At 46.1% G+C, this 20,657-nt stretch overlaps 1 protein-coding gene across 3 annotated transcripts in view; it reads left to right on the forward strand.

The window, feature by feature from the left end:
* The window catches only part of IPPK (inositol-pentakisphosphate 2-kinase), a 48,320-nt gene that overhangs the window by 16,979 nt on the left and 10,684 nt on the right, over positions 1-20,657 (forward strand). For all 3 annotated transcript variants that reach the window (XM_058566109.1, XM_058566110.1, XM_058566111.1), the window contains 7 exons: positions 655-776; positions 2,381-2,470; positions 8,118-8,176; positions 8,680-8,752; positions 10,538-10,817; positions 12,678-12,828; positions 13,561-13,663. In XM_058566109.1, the coding sequence (XP_058422092.1) occupies positions 655-776; positions 2,381-2,470; positions 8,118-8,176; positions 8,680-8,752; positions 10,538-10,817; positions 12,678-12,828; positions 13,561-13,663 (878 nt within the window). The remainder of the gene's footprint in view (positions 1-654; positions 777-2,380; positions 2,471-8,117; positions 8,177-8,679; positions 8,753-10,537; positions 10,818-12,677; positions 12,829-13,560; positions 13,664-20,657) is intronic.

Genomic DNA, 20,657 nt, shown 5'->3' on the forward strand with positions numbered 1-20,657 from the left:
TGGGGGACGGTCTCTGAGACCACCCTCACTTCTGCTGACAGTTGCACTTTTGGGTTCCCCAAAACCAACATCAGGTCTGATGATTTGCTAGAAGGACCCACAGAACTCACTGTTATCCTTATGGTTATGGCTTATCACAGCTAAGGGACACGACTAAAACCAGCTGAGGTTAGAGGTGCTAGGGCGGGTCTGGGAGAGGCCCGGCATGAGCTTACAGGTGTCCTCTCTCCCTGGAGTCATGCGGATAGAGCTTACTTCTCCCAGCAATGATGTGTGACCACACACACACAGGAACGCCAACCAGGGAGGCTCCCCAAGCCTTGGTGTCTGGGTTTTTGTTGGGGCTTGGGCATGTAGACACACTGACCGCCATTGGGGTGGCCCTCAACCTCCAGCCTCTACAGAAGTCGAGCTGATACTGCAGGGCCCAAACCCCTACCATCAAGACTGTGTGACTCACAGTCTCCACGCAAACTCGGACAGTCCCCAGGCAGGACGTCCCCAGGCTTAGAAGCGACCTCTCAGGAGCCAGAGGCCAAGGCTAGCCCTCTCTTGGTCAAGGGTGACTCCTCCCCCACAGGAGTCTGCCACATTGCCACGGGGTCACCTACTCTCACATTGATCCTCAGGTGTTTTCCTTGCTCTCTTTTCCAGAATCTCGCTGTGACAAGGACCTGGACACTCTCAGTGGTTATGCTCTGTGCCTTCCCAATTTAGCCAGACTTCAGACCTACCATTTTGCAGAGCACCGGCCCATTCTGTGTGTAGAAATCAAGGTGAACTTCTGTTAAGGGAGAAAAGGTGTGGGGAGAAGGGAATCCGTAAGTCAGCTGCCTGGAGAGCACTTTCCCACAGAAGCTCCTGGTGTTCCCCATGCTGGGCCGCCTGTCCCCTTCTTGGGCCCAGGTAGCCCCCCAGCTGCCAGAGACTCAGCCTCCTGCTCCTTCCCTGTGTGCCACCATCACCTTGCTGCTCTGGCTTGTCCCACTGGCCAGACCCAAGGGGCATGGCTTCCCAGACCCCCAGGTGTAGGCCCATGACAGGGAGTCAGCCAGGGACAGACCCAGGCCGATGGCCACCGGAAGGAAATATGTAGGGTTCTGCCCCCCTGTTTTCCTTGGAGGGTATAGCTCACCAGATCCCCCCTGAGTTCCTTCCCAGCTGTGGCCCCTTGGCTGCTTGGTGACACTGCACACCAGGTCCCAGGAGCTCACTTCAAGGGTCACCTGTTAGAGTGGGTGGCACTCTGTTCCTTTGCTTCTGTCCTGCTCAGGAGAGACCTCCCTAGAGGGACAGAAGCCCCTGTGACTCTCAAGGCCCTGGTTTATCATCGCCAGGAATCCTGAGGTGGGGGCAACAAAGGGCATCGCTTATCTAGTGGAGGGCAGAGATTGCTAGATAAGGGCCAGGCCCCTGGCTTCAGCTCTGCTGCCCAGCGTCCACGGTGGCTGCCCGAGTCTCCCTCAGGAAGCCCCAGACGTCCAGGCCATTGTTTGTCTCCTTCCTCTAAACCTCTGTGGCGGTGATTTCTGGGTCACGCCCTTGGCCCTGAGCACTCACACCCTAGGCGCTCAGTGTGGACTGATGTTCTGCTTCCCCAACCTGAGAGTGAGTGTCCCGGGCGTCACAAACGACGGGCAGCACGGTCTTTAGTGCCCTGACGCTAAGCATGAGTCCTGCATATTGTACATGTCCAGAAACTGTGGCTTTTGAAAGGCAGCCAGAGTTCCAGATGTTCTGCGGGCCCAGCAACCATCAAGTGGGCACCTCCCTATTCACGCATTCTTGTCAGAGGGAACGGGGTTCTGCTTCTTGGAGCTGGGAGCTCGGGGCTGATCCACACTCCTAGAATCTTTCCAGTCGCGTGCTGTAGTGACAACACAAAGCTACTCTGTGTTGTACTTTGTCAAGCCAGCGATTGAGGCACCACTTTTTTCCCCAATGAGAATGTGGCCTTGGATTCTCTAGTGGCAAAGAGATATTTATATGATGTGATGAGGGAAGCATCAGGCCCCACTAGGGCCTGAAGATAAAAGCAGCTTTTGGGAATGTTTATATCTGACACTTCCCGAATCTCCTGGGCGTTGTACTTCATTATCTTGTACCATCACGTCACTTAACGATGGGCTATGTTCTGAGAAATGCGTCAGGCGGTTTTGTGGTTGTGTGAACATCACAGAGTATACTTACACAACCTTAGATGGTATAGCCTCCTGCACACCGAGGCTGTGTGGTACTAATCTTATGGGACCACCGTAATATACGTGGTCCGTAGTTGACTGAAACGTCCTTATGCGGTGCATGACTAATTATGTGTCTACTTAAAGGTATGTGATTTCTCCTTAAGCATTTTTTTCTTCCTTCCTTGTTTGTTTTGCAGCCAAAATGTGGGTTTATTCCTTTCTCCAGTGATGTTACACATGAGATGAAGCATAAGGTGTGTCGTTACTGCATGCACCAGCACCTCAAGGTGAGAAAAGCGGCCAGCCCAGGTTCTGTCATGCACAGAGCCGTGCATGGGTTGGGCCGAGGTGGTTGGACCGAGGTGTGACCACCTAGAGTTTTCAGAAGAATAAAGAAAATAGATATTTATTAATTCTTTTTCACAAGTAATTCCTATTCACCTTCTTTTTTTTAAGTTGAGGTATAATTCACATACCTTAAGATTCACCCTTTATAAGGAGTATAATTCAGTGGATTTTAGTATATTCACAAGGTCGTGCAACTATCACCACTATCTAATTCCAGAACATTTTCATCACCTCAAAAAGAAATCCTATCCCCATTAGCAGTCATTCTCCAATCTCCCATCCTGCCAACCCCTGGCAACCACCTGTCTGTGTGGATTTGCCTGTTCTGGACATCTCATGTCAATGGAATCACAAAATATCTGGCCATTTGTGACTGGCTTCTTTCACTTGGCATAATGTTTTTGATGTTCATCCATGTGGTAGCATGTCAGCACTTCATTCCTTTCATGGCTGATTAATATTCCATTGTACGGGGATATTTGTCATCTGTTTATCTATGGATGGACTTGTGGGCTGTTGCCACCTTTTGGCTGTTGTGAACATGTGTGTACATGTACTTGTTTGAGTCCCTGTTTTCAGTTCTCTTAGGTAGATTCCTAGGAGTGGAATTGCTAGGTCTTAGGGAAATTCTATGTTTACCTTTTTGAGGAAACACAGATTGTTTTCCACAGCTGTTGCACTATTTTGTGTTCCTACCAGCAATGTATGCGGGCTCTAATTTAGCCACATCCTTGCCAGCCCTTGTTCTTGTCCCTGTTTGTGATTATAGTCATCCTAATGGGTGTGAGGGGGTGTCTCATTGTGGTTTTGATTTGCATTTCCCTGATGGTTAGTGATGTTGAGCATCTTTTCATGTGCTCATCAGCCACATGTTTATCGTCTTTGGAGAAATGTCTATTTAAGTCCTTTGCCCATTTTTGAATTGGGTTGTTTTTTTCTTGTTGAGTTTTAGGGGTTCTCTATATATGCTGTATATTGATCTCATCAGATATGTGATTTGCAAATATTTTGTCCCATTCTGTTGGTTGCCTTTTTACTCTGTTGATAATGTCTTTTTATGCATAAAAGTTTTTAATTTTGATAAACTTCAATTTATCTACTTTTTCTTTTGTTGTCTCTGCTTTTGGTGTCATATCTAAGAAATCTTTGCCTAATCCAATGTCATGAAGCTTTTCCCCTATGATATCTTCTAAGAGTTTTATAGTTTTAGCTTCTAGGTCCTTAATCTATTTTGAGGTAATTTTTGTATATGGTGTGAGGAAGGGGTCCGACTTCATTTTTTGCCTTTGGATATCCAGTTTTCCCAGCACCATTTGTTGAAAAGACTGTCCTTTTTCCATTGAATGGTCTTGGCACGCTTGTTGAATATCATTCGACCACATATGTAAAGGTGTTTTTCTGGATTTTCTGTTCTATTCCATTGGTGTATATATCTGTCTTTATGCCAGATCACACTGTTTTGATTACTATAGCTTTGTAGTAAGTTTTGAAATCAGGAAATGTGAGTCCTCCAGCTTTGTTCTTTTTCAAGATTGTTTTGGCCATTGGGGACCCTTATAATTACATATGAATTTGGATTTTTCATTTCTTCAAAAAAAACTGTTGGAATTTTGACAGAAATTGCAAGAATCCGTAGATCACTTTGGGTAGTATTGCCATCTTAACAATATTAAGTCTTATAATCCATGAACACAGGCTCTCCTTCCATTTATTTAGATCTTCTTTAATTTCTTTAAGTGACGTTTCATAGTTTTCAGTGTACAAGTCTTTCACTACTTGGGTTAAATTTATTTCTGGGTATCTGATTCTTTTGGAATATTGTAAATGTAATTGCTTTCTTAATTTCCTTTTTGGATTATTCATTGTTGGTGTATAGAAACACAACTGAGTTTTGTGCATTGATCTTGTACCCTGCAACTTTGCTGAATTGGTTTATTAGCTCTAGGAGCTTTCTTGTAGGTTATTTGGAATTTTCTGTGTATAGGATCATGTCATCTGTGAATTGAGAGTTTTACTTCTTTCTTTCCAATTTCAATGCCTTTAGCTTCTCAGTTTCCTCAGCTGGGATGTTGATAGGGATCCTATTGAATTGCAGATTAATTTGGAGGTATTGCCACCTTAACAGTATTAATAATCTGTGAATACAGGATGTTTTTCCATTTATTTAGGTCTTTAATTTCTTTTAGCGGTGTTTTATAGTGTTCAGTGTATAAATCTTATACTTCCTTTGTTAAATTTATTCTTAAGTATTTTATTTTTTTGGATGCTACTGTAAATGGAATTTTCTTTTATTTCATTTTTAGGTTATTTATTGCTTCGACATACAATTGACTTTATAATATATATATCTTTAATTGTGGTGAAATACATATAACATAAAATTTGCCATCTTAACCATTAAGTGTACAGTTAAGTGGCATTAAGTACATTCACACTATTGTGTAGCCATCACCAGCATCCACCTCCAGAACTTTTTTCATCTTGCAAACCTGAAACTCTATACATTAAACAACTCTACATTTCTTTCTTTCCCCAGCCCCTGGCAACCACCATTCTATTTTCTATCTCTATGAATCTGACTACTGTAGGGACTTCATATAATTGGAATCATACAGTATCTCACCTTTTGTAACTGGCTTATTTCACTTAGCATAATGTTTTCAAGGTTCAACCATGCTGTAGGATGTGTCAGAATTTCCTTCCTTTTTTAGGGCTGAATAATATTCCACTGAATGTATATACCACATTTTGTTTACCCATTCATCCGTTGATGGACACTTGGGTTGCTTTTTACCTTTTGGCTACTGTAAATAATGCTGCTATGAACATGGATGTACAAATATGTCTTTGAGACTCTGCTTTCAATTCTTTTGGGTATATACCCAGAAGTAGAATTGCTGGATCATATGGTAATTCTGTTTTTAATTATGAGAACCACCAGACTGTTTTCCATAGCGGCTGCACCATTTTACATTCCCACCACAGTACATAAGAGTTCTGATTTCCTCACATCCTCAGCAACACTTGTTATTTTCTGTTTTTTGATAGTAGCCATCCTAATGGGTGTGAGGTGAGAAATGCAATTGATTTTTGTATATTGATTGATCTTTTATCATGTCATCCTTGATGAACTTGTTTATTTGCTCTAATTTTTTTTTCTTTTGATGGTTTCTTAGGATTTTCTGTACACATGATCAGATCACTTGTAAATAGAGATAGTTAGAGATAGTTTCACTTCTTCCTTCCAATCTGGATGCCCATTATTTGTTTTTCTCCCCTAATTGCTCTGGTTAGAATTTGCAGTACAATATTGTATAGAAGTAGCAAGAGTGGACATCCTTATCTTGTTTCTGATTTTCACCATTTTCAGTTTTTCACCATTGAGTGTAATTATTCACTGTGAGTGTGTCATAGATGTTCTTTTTGAGTGTTGTTTTTTTTTTTTTTAACTCATAAAAGAATGTTGGATTTTGTCAAATGCTTGTCCTGCATGGATTGAGATGATCAGGAGGTGATCTCCTCTTTCTATTAATCTGGTGTAGTATGTTGATTGATTTTCATATGTTGAACCACCCTTGTATTTCTAGGATAAATCCCACTTGATTATACATGGATAATCCCTTTAATGTGCTGCTGAATTTGGTTTGTTAGTTTTTGTTGAGGATTTTTTCTTAAGGGATCTTGGTCTGTAGTTATCTTTTCTAGTGATGTTTTTGTCTGGTTTTGGTACCAGGGTAATGACTGTCTTTATAGAATGAATTAGTAAGTGTTTCCTTCTCTCCACTCTTCAATTTTTTAGAAGAATTTGAGTATTGGTGTTGATTCTTCTTTAAACATCTGGTAGAATTCACTAGTGAGGCCATCTGATCCTGAGGTTTTCTATGTTGGAAGATTTTTGATTACTGATTTAGTCTTTTGTTATTGGTCTGTTCAGATTCTCTATTTCTTCTTGAGTCGGTTTTGGTAGTTGTGTGTTTCTAAGAATTTGTCGACTTATGGTTGTTCATAGTATTCCTCTAAAATTCTTTTTATTTCTGCAAGGTTGCTAGTTATGTCCATTCTTTCATTCCTGATTTTAGTCATTTGAGACCTGTCTTTTTTTTCTTGATCTGGCCAAAGGATTATGATATATGTTGATTTTTCAAAGAAACAACTTTTGGTTTTGTTCACTTTCTCCATTTTTTCCTATAATTCTCTATTTCATCTATCTCTGCTCTAATGTTTCCTATTTCCTGCCCTCTGCTTACGTTGGATTTAGTTTGGTCTTATTTTTCTAGTTTGTTAGGGCAGAAAATTAGGTTATTGATTTGAGATCTTTCTGCCTTTTTTTTTTAATTGATGTTTTAATAGTTTATAACATTGTGAGATTTTGGGTTGTACATTTTTGTTTGTCCATTGCCATATATATGTCTCCCTCTACCCCCATTGCTCTTGGTAACCACAGTATAGTTTTCTCTGTCCGTGTGTTGGTTTATATTCCACATATGAGTGAGATCATACGGTGTTTGTCTTTCTCGTTCTGGCTTATTTCGCTTAACATAATACCCTCCAGGCCCATCCATGTTGTTGCAAATGGGACGATTTTGTCTTTTTTTATGGCTGAGTAGTATTCCATTGTATATATACACCACATCTTCTTGATCCAGTCATCAGTCGAGGGACGTTTAGGTTGCTTCCACTTCTTGGCTATAGTGAATAATGCTGCAATGAACATAGGGGTGCATAAGCCTCTTTGGATTGTTGATTTCAGGTTCGTTGGATAGATTCCCAGTAGTGGGATAGCTGGATCATAGGGTATTTCTATTTTTAATTCTTTGAGGAGAGATCTTTCTTCTTTTTAATATAGGTGTTTACAAGTATAAATTTCCCTTGAAGTACTGCTTTTTCTCTGCCTACCATAAATTTTGGTATGTTGTGTTTTCATTTTTGTCTGTCTTATTTTCTGATTTCCCTTTGGATTTCTTCTTTGACTCATTGATGATTAGGAATGTGTTCAGTTTTCACATATGTGTGTGTTTCTCAAATTTCCTTTTGTTGTTGATTAATTTCATTCCACTGAGTTTGGAGAACATTTGGATGATTTCATGTCTTTTAAATTTATTGAGACTTGTTTTGTGGTTTAACATATGGTTTCTCCTTGAATATCCTTGACCCAGTGATTCCTCATACATTGGCCAAATCAGGGGACACCCACATTTAAAATGTAGATGGAAACCAGCAAGTTGCCTTTCAAAAGATTGTGCCAATTTATCTTCTTGCTGACAACATGAAGTTACTTGTTAGCCACACCCTCCCTTTGCTGGATATTATAATTTTAAAGATTCGTTCATTTGATTACCAAAATTTAGCCATGTCACTGTGGAGGGCTGGGCTGGCAGCTATGTGAGGCTCTCAGAGGAGGGCCAAAGTTTCCTGGGGCTGGAGTCAAGCCCTGCCCCAGCTAGTGATGTGCACCCAGAGGTGGTGGCATCTGCTGGGACCTTCAGCCGCCTTTGTCATCTCACAGTCACTTTGTTCTGTGTGTTAGATTGAGCCCAGTGCTGCCCCCAATGCAGCCATTGACACCATGTGGTGGTTTCTTAACAGGTAGCAACTGGGAAGTGGAAGCAGATAAGTAAATACTGTCCCCTCGATCTCTATTCTGGGTAAGAAAACACTTCTCCTTTGTCCTTTGTGCCACCTTCCCTGGAGGTGGGGACTATAGGGGGGCAGTCTGTGAGATGGGGACATTGGGGTGGGGATATTCTGTGCAGTGAGGGGGTGTTCTGTGAGGTGGAGGCGGAAGTAGGGGAACATTCTGTGAGGTGGGGACATTCTGTGAGGTGGGGGCCGTGGGGGATATTCTGTGAGGTGGGGGGTACTCACCTGTGGATGCTCAGGGTTCTGCCTGGGGTCAGGGTTGCTGCCTCCACATATTCTCGCAGGTCACCTGTGGGATCTAGTGGCTGGGGAGATGTTGCCACGAGGAAGGGGCAGAGAGCAGGTTGAGGATTAGGGGCGGTGATGTGGGTGCCTCTGTGAGGACCGCTGGAGAGCATGCGGCTCCTTAACCCACAAAGCCTGGAGACCTTGAGCGACTGCTCCCCGGCACATCCCCTGAGGTGAATGCAAAGACTGCTTGTAATTCTATCAAACTTCTCCCTTTTAGAAATAAACAGAGAATGCACTTTGCCTTGAAAAGCTTGTTACAGGAGGCACAGAACAACTTAAAGATATTTAAGGTAAGAGTTCTGTTTCATGGCATTTTGGGGGTAGGGCCAGTGGCTGTGTGAACTGAGCCAGGTAGGCTCATGGCACTCTGGTCCCTGATGGGCTCTGTGACCTTACAGACGAGGGCGTCTGGGTCCATTGGTTCCTGAGAGAGACGGTCCTTTGGTTCCACAGGCAAGGGATCCTGAGACTCCTGGGGTGTGGGATGTTGATTCCTTGACCTCTCACGGGCCTGGAGGAGGGACCTTCCCGAGGGGCTGAGGCTGCCCCAGCCCATGGCGCCTGATTTTGGCTCAGTGCTTTGTCTTGGCCTGCTTTCCCTTTGCCTGGCACACCTCCTCCTCCCGCTGTAAGGCTGGTCTCAAGCGTCAGTGTCTCTTGATGGTTTCCCTGGTCCCGTGGCCAGCAGTAGCCTCAGTTGTGTCCCCATTGTCCTGGACACTCACCTGTGTGAGCTCTGACAGTGCCAACAGGGCCCTCTCAGGGGAGGTACCACGCTGCTGAATCCCAGGACCTCGCTGGCGGAGGAATGCCCTGTCCACACCTTTTGTTAGGTTGAACTGACCCCCTCCACCAGCTGGGGGCATGGCAGGGATCGTCCTCATCTGTCTCATCCCTGCTGTATACCAGCCACCTGTCATCTCACGGTTTCTGTGGCCAAGAAGTGAGGAGCAGTGTGGCTGGTTCTGGCTCAGGGTTGCTCTTGAGGCTGCATCTCATGTGAAGGCTTGGCTGGGGCCAGAGTCTCTGCTTCCAGGATGGCCCCCTGCAGCTGTAGGCAGGAGGCCTTAGTTCCTGGCCACATGGGGCTCCACGGGGCTGGTCAATGTGGCCACTGTGATCTGAGAAGAGAGCCACCAAGATGGAAGCCACAGCATCTTTTATAACTTAATCTTGCCAGGGATGGTCTGTTGCTCTGCCCGTATTCTGTTGGTCACACAGACCAAACCTCCAGGAGAGGACTATGGGGATGTGAGTATAAAGGGAGGGGGCCATTGGGGACCGTTCCAGAGGCTGCTGACTATACTGTCTCACCAACGAGGAAACTAGGAGCAAGTTGTTTGTCACTCGCCAGGGGTGGCTGCTGCTCAGAGCTGTGAGGACCAGGGTTCTCTTAGGGACTTCATCCCCAAATACCACAGGCCCCCATGAAAGTCTTGAGGTCAGGCCCACTGGCGTTCCTGCCTGCAGCCCTAAGAATGTCAGTGCCGTAGGGAGTTTCTTTGCTGGACTTGGTTTTAGAAGGCAGGATGGCCTCGAAGATGAAGATTTCCACACTAGTGATGCTGGTGGCTTTACCCATTCTTTTGGGAGCCTGGCCCAGCCTGTCACAGAGGACAGAGCCCTCTGGGATGCTGGTGGCCAACAGACGTCCACCTCGGCCCAGAAGTTTGCCCGCTCAGGGTCAGACTGACGCCGTGCGTCCGTCAGTAGCAGTGGTGTCATGCAGCCTCTCGAGTAATGGGCTGGGGTCTTTGGGAGTTTGAGCTTTGGGCCGAGTTTGCTTGAGGCTGCTGGTGTGCTGCCTATTCTGGTCTAAGGGTTGGTATTTCAGGCCAAGACTCCGGTCTCCAGTTTTTGAGAACTTTTCTTTTTCTCGTTCCAGTGGGATTTGCTTCTTGGTCACTGATGTGGTGTGTGAGGGTGGGTTTCCCCGGAGGCTGCAGTGTGCAGGGACCTCAGATGGGGCACACGTGAAATGTCACGTCCTTTTGCCTGACAGTGGGCAGGGATGGAGGTGTTTTCCTAACGGGCTGTTGAAGCTGACGATTCCCTATCTCCTTCCCTGCCGGAAGAATGGTGAGCTGATTTACGGCTGCAAAGATGCCCGCAGCCCCGTGGCTGACTGGAGTGAGCTCGCGCACCACCTGAAGCCGTTCTTCTTCCCGTCCAACGGCCTGGCTGGTGGGCCGCACTGCACAAGGGCTGTGATCCGGGAGCTGGTGCGCGTCATCACGCGGGTGCTCCTGAGCGGCTCAGACAAGGGCCGGGCGGGTGCCCTGAGGCCGGGGCCCGGGCCACGGGGCCCACGTGTCTGTGAAGCCAGCCCTTTCTGCAGGACTCTGCGCCGCCAAGGTAGGCCCGGGCGGGCGGGTGAGGGTGCAGCCTGCGTGGGTCTTGCCTGGCCTCACGGAGCTTCTGTAGGAGCAGCCTGGGCCCCGTCAGGGCTCCCCAGGGCTGGGCTTCTCTCTCGCCTCTCAGCCCTGGGGCGGGGAGCCTCCCTTTCTCATCTTCTGTGTGGGCCTGTAGATCGCAGCACACGTGTGGGCTGTAGGGCTCTCCCTGAAATACTGTCTCACGTGTCTGCGTCCTCTGTGAGGTGCTGAGCGCTTTCTCTGCCTTGTCCCGTCCATCCTCACTGCGGCCCTCGGGTGGGTTTTCCTTGGCCTGTTTCTTAGACTTGGAAGATTGAGGCACAGAGGTCAGAGTCCCACAGAGCAAGGCCCTTTAGGGCAGGGGTGGCCCCAGTGGGCAGTGGTTTGCAGACATGTGTGAACGTAGGCATGTGGGGCCTGTGGCTCCAGGCGCCTCCTCCTTAAAGCCCGGTTTCTCACAGACTCACCACCGGGCGGCTCTGACTCAATGGCGCCCGGGCTTCGAGGCAGCCTGGTGGCTGGTTTGAGTTTTTGCTGTGAACGTTCATGGGCTCCTTGTTTGCCCTTTGGTAGTCTGCTGGCGGCTCCTCAACAGACTCAGGTCTGTGGTATGCGGAGCTGTAGCCAGGAACATATCTTGGGACTCAGATTATTTGTTGGTGGTGCTCAAGACCCATGTGCTCTCTCAGAGCCCTGAGGACGCCGTGGGGTGTGGCGTGGGAGGACGGCAGCCCTGCTCCTGCGTGGCTTTCCGGTGCTGTGGTTTTTGCCTCGCGGCCACCCAGGCACAACAAAACACCTTTGTCTGTCCCACACACCGAATTTTTCTCAGCATAAATGAATTTTGTCGGTTTTTGTCTTGTTGAAAAAGTGATGAAAATTCTGGTAAAATTATGCTCATGTTTGGACACACAACTGGTGTTCAGTAGACAGAACATGTCTGGAAGGACACACAGTGGGTGCTGTTTGCTGAGGCACCGTTGACAGCTGAGGACTTCCCTTCTCGACCTTCCTGGACGCGTGTGTGGACACAAGTGTGACCTGTGGGGTGTGCGCCCTGCTCCACGTGCTGCTTTGTACCCAACATTTTTGCCTGATTAGCAGAAGCCTGTCTGTGTATCAGCAAGTGTCGTCTGGTGCTTGCACTGACCCCCAGGGCGGTGCGCCGCTGCACGGCCGGCCTGTAGCTTTGACAGATCCTTCCGGCTGGGTCTGTCTCGCGTGGCAGGTGTGTCCTTTGGTGACCAGAGTGTCAGGACTGCATACGGCCACAGCCTCTCCTGCTGGGACGTGGGCGTCCGCCGCATCGTCATTTTTTGTTTGCGAGACGTGGTGGTTCCCTTGATGGGGGAGATGGGCGGGGCCGTCCCCCCAGCCCTTGTGGCGCCTGGTGCACGGCAGGGACCCAAGCACGCTCGAGGGTGGAGTGGACTTTGTCCCCCCAGCATCCCTGCGGTGACGGCTCCTCGCTGTTGGTTTGTCAGCAGCAGCTTTGACCACCGTCCTCGGTGCAGCCACCACCTGTCAGCATGGGCTATGGCTTTGGGCTCTGCGGATGCCGTCTTGCATATTTGAGGTGTTGGGGTCATTTTGTGCCTTGTCTCATGTGGAGTGAAGGGCGTGTCTCTAAACTGAGATGTGGGCTGGTGTGATGGGAGGTAAAGGATGCTGGAGGAGAGGCGAGAGCGAGATGTGGGCTGCCTGTTCTTTCTTCTGTGCCTGCCCCGTGTGCCCACGCGCCCAGCCCCAGCAGCTCCGTGAGGCAGGGTGCGGCCTGTGCCCACCGCCTTCTTCAGTCCTCGACAGTAAACCTCTCGTTTTCCCCTGATGTTCTTGGTAGGAAAAAACACCCCGGAGCGCTCAGGGTTACCGAAGGGCTGTCTTCTGTACAAAACCCTCCAGGTGCAGATGTTGGACCTGCTGGACATTGAAGGCCTCTACCCACTGTACCGGCGGGTTGAGAGGTACCTGGAGGAGTTTCCTGAGGAGAGGTGAGGCCCGGGCCTGTGGTGCCCCTGCCCCTCTGGGCCTGCTGGTGGGGCCCCGAGCAGTCCTCAGTGCAAGACAGGAATGTGGGGAGGGAGTGCCCGACAGGAGGAGGGTACAGGCCTCCCAGGAGGATGACCCACCCTGGCCACCTCCCTTCCTGCCCTCAGGTGCCAGGCCTGGCCCGAGGATTCAGTACCATATGAAGGAGGACCAGGGTCCTGTTGGATCAGTGGTCAATTGCCCATTTCTAGAATGTGAACCTGACAGTCCTGCACTGGGCAGTTCTGTGTCCTGAGTCAGGGCCGAGCCTGCAGGGGGCAGTGCTGCTCCACAGCCGGCGAGTCGCCGGCTCAGCCCCGGGCTCCGTATCGGCTGGCCTTCGTGCACTGCCTTGTCTGTCCCCAGGGCGACTTGATGGGTCCACATCTGTGGCATGTGGTGGGGCCAGGGCCTTTCCCCTAGCCTGGACTCTCTTCCTTCCCACTGCCCCTTCATTAGGGTCTCCAACCCAGGCGCCGTTTGTCACAAACATGGGACATTCAGCCTTGGCTCCCTGGGTGCTGGTGCAGCCCTATTTAACACTGTGATGTTTCAGAACCAAGTTTAGTGTTAGCAAGAGGAGGATCCATTAGGTGTTCTTTAAAACCAGGTGTGTGACTGTTCAATTGTTTGCAGTTTAAGAAATAATCTCCAGGCAGTTTTGTCATCCTGTTTTTTTGTTCTTTCTCCTTCAGAAAAACGTTGCAAATAGATGGGCCTTATGATGAAGCGTTTTACCAGAAGCTGCTTGATCTTTCCACTGAGGACGACGGGACAGTGGCCTTCGCACTGACGAAGGTGAGCAGACTCTTCTGGAAACACACTGCGTGCTCCTTAGGTTCTTAACACTAACTTGGGGTTTTCTCAAGAAATCTTGTTTCCTACTACCTACTCCTCACGGTTAAAGCAGAAAAATTGGGGATTAAAAAAAAAAAAGTGGCTAAAGTTTCCCCCAGGTGGACTGGGCCAGGTCATGACACGTTACCCCAGCTCTTAGGGAGGATTTTCCTTCATTCAGTTGGCTCCAGCCCACCCCAGGCCCAGCCCCCCTCCCCGCCCTTGCTGGGGTCCAGGACCTGGGGCCACTGCTCTGTGCTTCCCCCTCAGCAGCCTTAGAACGGCTGATGCCAAGCACCCTCTCCTTGCAGCCCTCGCTGGGGGCTGGGACCCCTAACCTGCGGCTGTGTGGGGGCGGCTTCCTTCCCCCAGAACGCAGGCCCAGGGGCAGCCTGGGAGCATCTCTTAGGGAAGAGGCTGGTCCTGCTCCTTCTGGTTCAGTGAAATCAGGGAATTCAGAGGCTCCATAAACTTGGATAGGAAAAAAGTTACGTTTATCTTCACTAACCTCTAACTGACATGTCACGTTTCCTTCCATTACAAACGTGGCAGCGACCGCCGTGGAGTCAGCAGGACTCCCAGCTTTGCCACTAGGAGAAATCAGAGCTTTCCCTTTCACCCTGCAGTTGCTGCAGACACCTCACGCTGTCTTTATCTTCATCCCTCCTGAGGTGGCGGTTTTTTCATTTTTTTTGCTGAGGAAGATTGGCCCTGAGCTAACATCTGTGCCAGTCTTCCTCTCTTTTGCTTGTGGGTCACTGCCACAGCATGGCTGATGAGCAGTGTGTAGGTCCGCGCCTGGGAACTGAACCCAGGCTGCTGAAGTAGAGCGCACCAAACGTAACCACTAGGCCGTGGGGCCGGCCCCCACTGAGGTTTTGTTATGAGTGCTATTTAATAGATGTGTTTCAAAAAATATTTCAGTATTTAACATGGTCACCCTCTGTTTTTTATTTTCTGCATTTAAAAATGTTATTCTGAGAGGGATCCGTAGGCTTCGCTGGGCTGTCAAAGCTTTTGCTAGATGCCAAAACAGTTAAGGAACCCTGTTCTAGTGGGAGTGAGGTGACCTCCTTCTGTGCGTGCACATGGGCAGCTCCTGGGCTCGCCTGTCTGGCCCTGACGACGTGTGTGGTTCCCAGATGTGGAGAGTCCGGCCGAGGCTGCTGCTCCCTCTTCTGCAGCTGTCGGGTTTCCCAAAGGTCCCCTTGAAGCCAAGGGTGTGGGGGAGTTGGTGGAGGCACTCGGCCAAGCAGAGCCTCTGTATCAGGATAAAGTGACAGAATCGGCCCTGTGTTGTCTGCAACTTGGGTACGTTGATTTAGGATAAATAACAGCATTGCTTCTCTTTTCAAGTGAAGAAACAGGACTTTACTTCCTTTTTTATACATTTCTGTGTTTTTCAAAATTCCTACTAAATAAGCATGGATTACTTTTTAATTTTATTTCAGTTTTTTAACCTCCTATGTAAACATAATCTTGTGGTGAGAGATTCAGGCAGTCATTACACAACTGTCAGAATGGCTAGAAGTACAGTGGGGCAACACTGAATGCGGGCGCGGAGAGAAGGGATCCCTGCTCCGTGCTGGAGGCGCATCACTTGGCACCAGCCACTCTGGAAGACAGTTTGGCAGCTTCTTACAAAAGTGAATTGGCAAGTCCCCTGCAATCCTGCACCTGCTCGCCTGGGTGTTTGTCACAGAGAAGGGACAGTATATGCTCAGCCACAGCCCCACGCAGCGGTGGTCACAGCCGCCTTACTTGTCATAGCTGGAGACGACACAGCCCAGGCTCTGTCAGCCGGGCACCTGCAGCAGGTTTCACAAACTGGCTCTGCTGAGCAGTGGAAGGAATGGACTCTGTCCACACAGCGTCCTAGGTGAATCTTCAGGGAATTGTGCAGAGTGACGGAAGCCAAGCCCAAAAGGCCACACACTATGACTCTGTTTTTATGACATTCTTGAAATGACCAAGATGAGTGGTTGCCGTAGGTTGGGAGGTGGAAGGAGGGTGGGTGTGGTTATAAAAGATCCTTGTGGTGGAACTGCTCTGTCTCTTGACTCTGGTGGTGGATGCACACCTTCACGTGTGATGACATACATCCACACAGGAGTAGAACTTGGGAGATGGAAATAAGATAAGGGAGTGTATCCGTGTCACTATCTTGGCTGTGCTGGCTGTGCTGTTGTACTCGATAGTTTTTCGAGATGTCACCATTGGGGGAGACTGGGTAAAGGGGACTCAGGATCTCTGCATGACTTCTGACACCTGCCTGTGGATGTGACAGTATTCCTGCCCAAGCCATGATGTCTGCAGTTAACAGTGTGTCTTTTCAGACCCTCACACACGTGCACAGGCACCGGCACGCCATCTGGGGGTTATATGCATTGTTTGCAGCTTGCATTTAATATAAGCTTGAGGTCGCTCTGTGTTGGAATATTAGGGGCTGCCTCTTTTTTTGCTTTAGGGAGCTGGGTTCTGGTGGTTGGAATCTGAAGAGGGTGGTTGTGAAGCTGGGAGCAAGTTGAGAACATTCCTAGGCCACAGACTGTTAGAAGTTGTTTCACGAATATGGTTTATCTAATTGAGCCTTGTACCTCTGATGAAATGAGAGAGGAGGGGATGTCATCTTTATTTCCAGGCTCGGGAAACTGCAGAGTGACTCTTGCGTCCTGCCTGTGTCTGGTATTCCGTAGCAGGAGTCCACAGACTCCTGCTGTGAGAGGATGGACAGTAAAGGCTTCAGCCTCTCTAGGCCTGGCCTCTTGCGCGCTCCTCGACTCTGCCATTGTAGCTCGGAAGCAGCCACAGACAGACGCCAGCGAGCACGCTGTGTTCCAGTAGACGTCATTCACAAGGCAGGTGGCGGCTGGAGGTGGCCCCTGGACCGTAGTTCGCTGACCTCTGTTCACTTTTGCTTGTTAGTTTCTATATTCCATTTTTTGCTCTCTTTATTTGGAAGTTACACATTCTGTCATTTTAGTGGTTACTTGTACAATTCCACCACACATATTTAAAGTCTAAAGTCAATCAATAAATACCTTAAGCCCCACCTCTCCTCCCCGCCACACAAACACACAATATAAGGACTTCGGACATGTTAATTCCAGTTACCTCTCCCAGTTTACATGCAGTTAATGTCAGTATTCTCTTTGTGTTCCTTTTGAAAATCACAGTTTACAGTCTTATCTTATACGATGTTTAGATCTCCTACATGTTTACCCATATCTTTGCCCAATATTCTTGCATCTCAGATCTTTCCTCTTTTTCTGTAACTGCTTTATTGAGATATAACTCACATACCATACAATTTACCTGCTTAAAGTGTACAATTCAATGGTTTTTACTATATTCACAGATATGTGCAACCACCACCATAGTCAATTTTAGAAGATTTTCATCATCTCAAAAAGAAATTGCTACCCTTTAGCCATCATCCCCTTATCTCCCCACACCTAAGCCCTAAGCAACTACTAATCCACTTTCTGTCTCTAGACTTGCCTGTTTCAGATATTGCATGTAAATGGAATCATTCAATATATCGTCCTTTATGACTGGCTTCTTTCACTTGGCATAATGTTGTCAGGGTTCCTCTGCATAGTAGCAGGTATTGGTACTTATTCCTTTTTATGGCTGAACAACATGCCATTGTATAGATATGCTACATTTTGTTTATCCATTCATCAGTTGATGGACATTTGGGTTGTGTCTGCTTTTTGGCTCTTATGAATAATGCTCCGATAAATATTTGTGTACAAATTTTTGTATGGACATTTGTTTTTACTTTTCTTGGGTATATACCTAGGAGTGGAATTGCTGGGTCAAATGGTAACTTATGCTTAGCTTTTTCAGGAACTGCTAGACTGTTTTCCATAGTGGCTGCACCATTTTATATTCCCACCAGCAGTGGATGAGGGTTTCCAGTTTCTCCACATCCTCACCAACACTTGTTGTCTATCATTTTGATTTCAGCAATCCCAGTGGGTGTGAAGTGGTATCTCATTGTGGTTTTGATTTGCATTTCCCTGAAGAGTAAGAGGTTTTTTTCATGTACTTGTTGCCCATTTGTGTATCTTCTTTGGAGAAATGTCTATTCAGATCCTTTGCCCACTTTTTAATTATGTTGTCTTGTTAAGTTCTAAGAATTCTGTATATTGTGGAGAGTAGGTCCTTATCAAATATATGATTTGCATATATTTTCCTCTATTCTGTCAGTAGTCTTTTCACTTTTTTTTTTAATTAAAAAATATTTTATTTTTTTGAGGAAGATTGGCCCTGCCCTAACATCTGTTGCCAATCTTCCTCTTTTTTCTCTCCAAAGCTCCACTACATTGTTGTGTATCGTAGTTGTAGAGTTGTAGCTCTTCTATACGGGACGCTGCCTCAGCATGGCTTGATGAGTGGTGAGTAGGTCTGTACCCAGGATGCGAACTGGGAACCCTGGGCCGCCGAAGCGGAATGTGCAAACTTAACCGCTATGCCACTGAGCCGGCCCCCTCACTTTTTGCATAATGTCCTTTGATGCAAAAATGTTTTTAATTTTGATGAGGTCCAGTTTGTTTGTTTTTTCTTTTGTTGTTCATGTTTTCAGTGTCATATCTAAGAATCTATTGCTAAATCCCAGGTCATGAATATTTTTCCCGGTTTTCTTCTAAGAGTTTTATAGTTTTAGCTCTTACATTTAGTTCTTTGATCCATTTTGAGTTAATTTTTGTATATGATTTGAGATAGGGATCCAACTTCATTCTTTGCGTGGATATCCAGCTGTCCCAGCACCACTTGTTGAAGAGACTATTTTTTCCCTGTCGAATGGTCTTGGTACCCTTGTTGAAAATCAGTTGATCATACATGTATGGGCTTATTTCTGGATGCTCAGTTGTGTTCCATTGGTCTCTAGGTCTGTTCTTAATGCCAGCACCCTGTCTTGATTACCGTTGGTTTTTGCTAAATTTTGAAATTGGGAAGTGTAAGTTCTCCAGCTTTGTTCTTCTTTTTTCAAGATTATTTTGGCTATTTGGAGCCCCTTGTAATTTCATGTGAATTTTAGAATCAGCTTGCCAGTTTCTCAGCTGGGATTGTGATATGGATCGTGGTGAATCTGCACATTGCTTTGGGTAGTAGGGCCATCTTTACAATAGTAAGTCTTCCGATTTGTTAACATGGGATGCTTTTCTATTTATTTAGAACTTTGTTTTTCTTTCAACAATCTTTTGTAGTTTTCAGAGCATACATTTTGTACTTTAATTTTATTCCTGAATGTTTTATTATTTCTGATGCTGTTGTAAATGGAGTTGTTTTCATAATTCCATTTTCAGATTGATCATTGCAAGTGTATAGAAATACAATTTGTTTTTGTATATTGATCTTGTAGCTTGCAACCTTGCTGAATTTATTAGTTCTAATAGTTTTTTATTGGATTCCTTAGGATTCTCTCTATATAAAATCATCTGTGAATAGAGATAGTTTTACTTCTTCCTTTCCAATTTGGATGCTTTTTCTGTCTTTTTCTTGCACACCTGCCCTGGCTAGAACCTTTAGTACAACGTTGAACAGAAGTGGCAAAAGCAGACATCCCTGATTTGTTCCTGGTGTTATTGGGACAGCATTTGGTCTTTCATCATTATGTATGATGTTAGCTGTGGCTTTTTGTGGCTATCGTTTATCAAGTGAAAGAAGTTCCCTTCTCTTCCTAATTTGTTGAGTGTTTTTATCATGAAAGGATGTTGGATTTTGTCACGTCTTTTATGCATCAATTGAGATTATCATGAGGTTTTTTTTTGATAGATATAGTCTATTACATTAATTTATTTTTGGACGTTAAAACCAGCCTTGTATTCCTGGATCCACTTGGTCATGGCATATGATCCTTCTTACATCATCTTGCATTCAATCTTCTATTATTTTGTTGAGGATTTTTGTGTCCATATTCATAAAAGAAATTGGGTCTGTAGTTTTCATTTTTTATGATATCTTTTTTGCTTTTGGTATCAGGTAATACTGGCCTTGTTGAGTGTGTTGGGAAGTGTTCCAGCCTCTCTTATTTTTTGGAAGGGTTTGAGAAGGATTGATGTTAATTATTCTTTAAATATTTGATAGAATTTAGTAGTGAAACCATCTGAGTCTAGGCTTTTCTTTGTAAGTAGTGTTTTGATGCCCAATTCAGTCTCTTTACTTGTTATAGGTCTAATCATATTGTCTGTTTCTTCTTGAGTCAGTTTTGGTCATGTGTGTCTTTTTAGGAATTTGTCCATTTCATGTAAGTTGTCTATAATTTATTGGCCTACAATTGTTTATAGTTTTCTCTTCTTGAAGTGTGTCCTTTAGAAGTTACATTAGTGAAAGTCTTTTGATAAATTCTCTCTGTGTCTGTTAATCTGGGTATGTTTATATTTTGTCCACAGTCTTGAAAGGTAATGTTTTCTAGGTGCAAAGAAGGGGTTGATTGTTTTCTCCTAGCATTTAACCATTTTTGCAATATCATCTAACAGTGGATGTTGCTACTGAGACGGCTTCTGTTGGTCTGTCCTTTCTTGGGGGTGATTTTTTTCCTCTATGGCTGCATTTAAGGTCTTCTCTCTCTTGTTGAAATTTTAATGCAATGTGATTAGGTGTGGTGTACTTTTTATTTATCCTTGCTTGGTGTATGTTGTGGTTTCTCTATTTGTGGATTTATGTCCTTTATTCTGGAAAATTCTCAGCCATTTTCTCTTCAAGTATTTTCTGCATTATCCTATTCTCTTCCTCTGGGGCTCTAATTATATGTATCAGACCTCATTTTATTTTCCACATGTTATAACTGCTCTTTCATATCTTTCATCTCTTTGTCTCTTGTACTACATTCCAGGTATTTTTTTCAGTTCTGCCTTCCTGTTCACTGATTCTTTCTTCACCTGTGTCTAATATGCTAGTTCATTTGTCCTTTGAGTTTTCCAATTCAGTACAGTCGTGCGCTGCA

This window comes from Diceros bicornis, chromosome 22, assembly GCF_020826845.1.
Source record: "Diceros bicornis minor isolate mBicDic1 chromosome 22, mDicBic1.mat.cur, whole genome shotgun sequence".
In the NCBI taxonomy this organism is placed as follows: domain Eukaryota; kingdom Metazoa; phylum Chordata; class Mammalia; order Perissodactyla; family Rhinocerotidae; genus Diceros; species Diceros bicornis.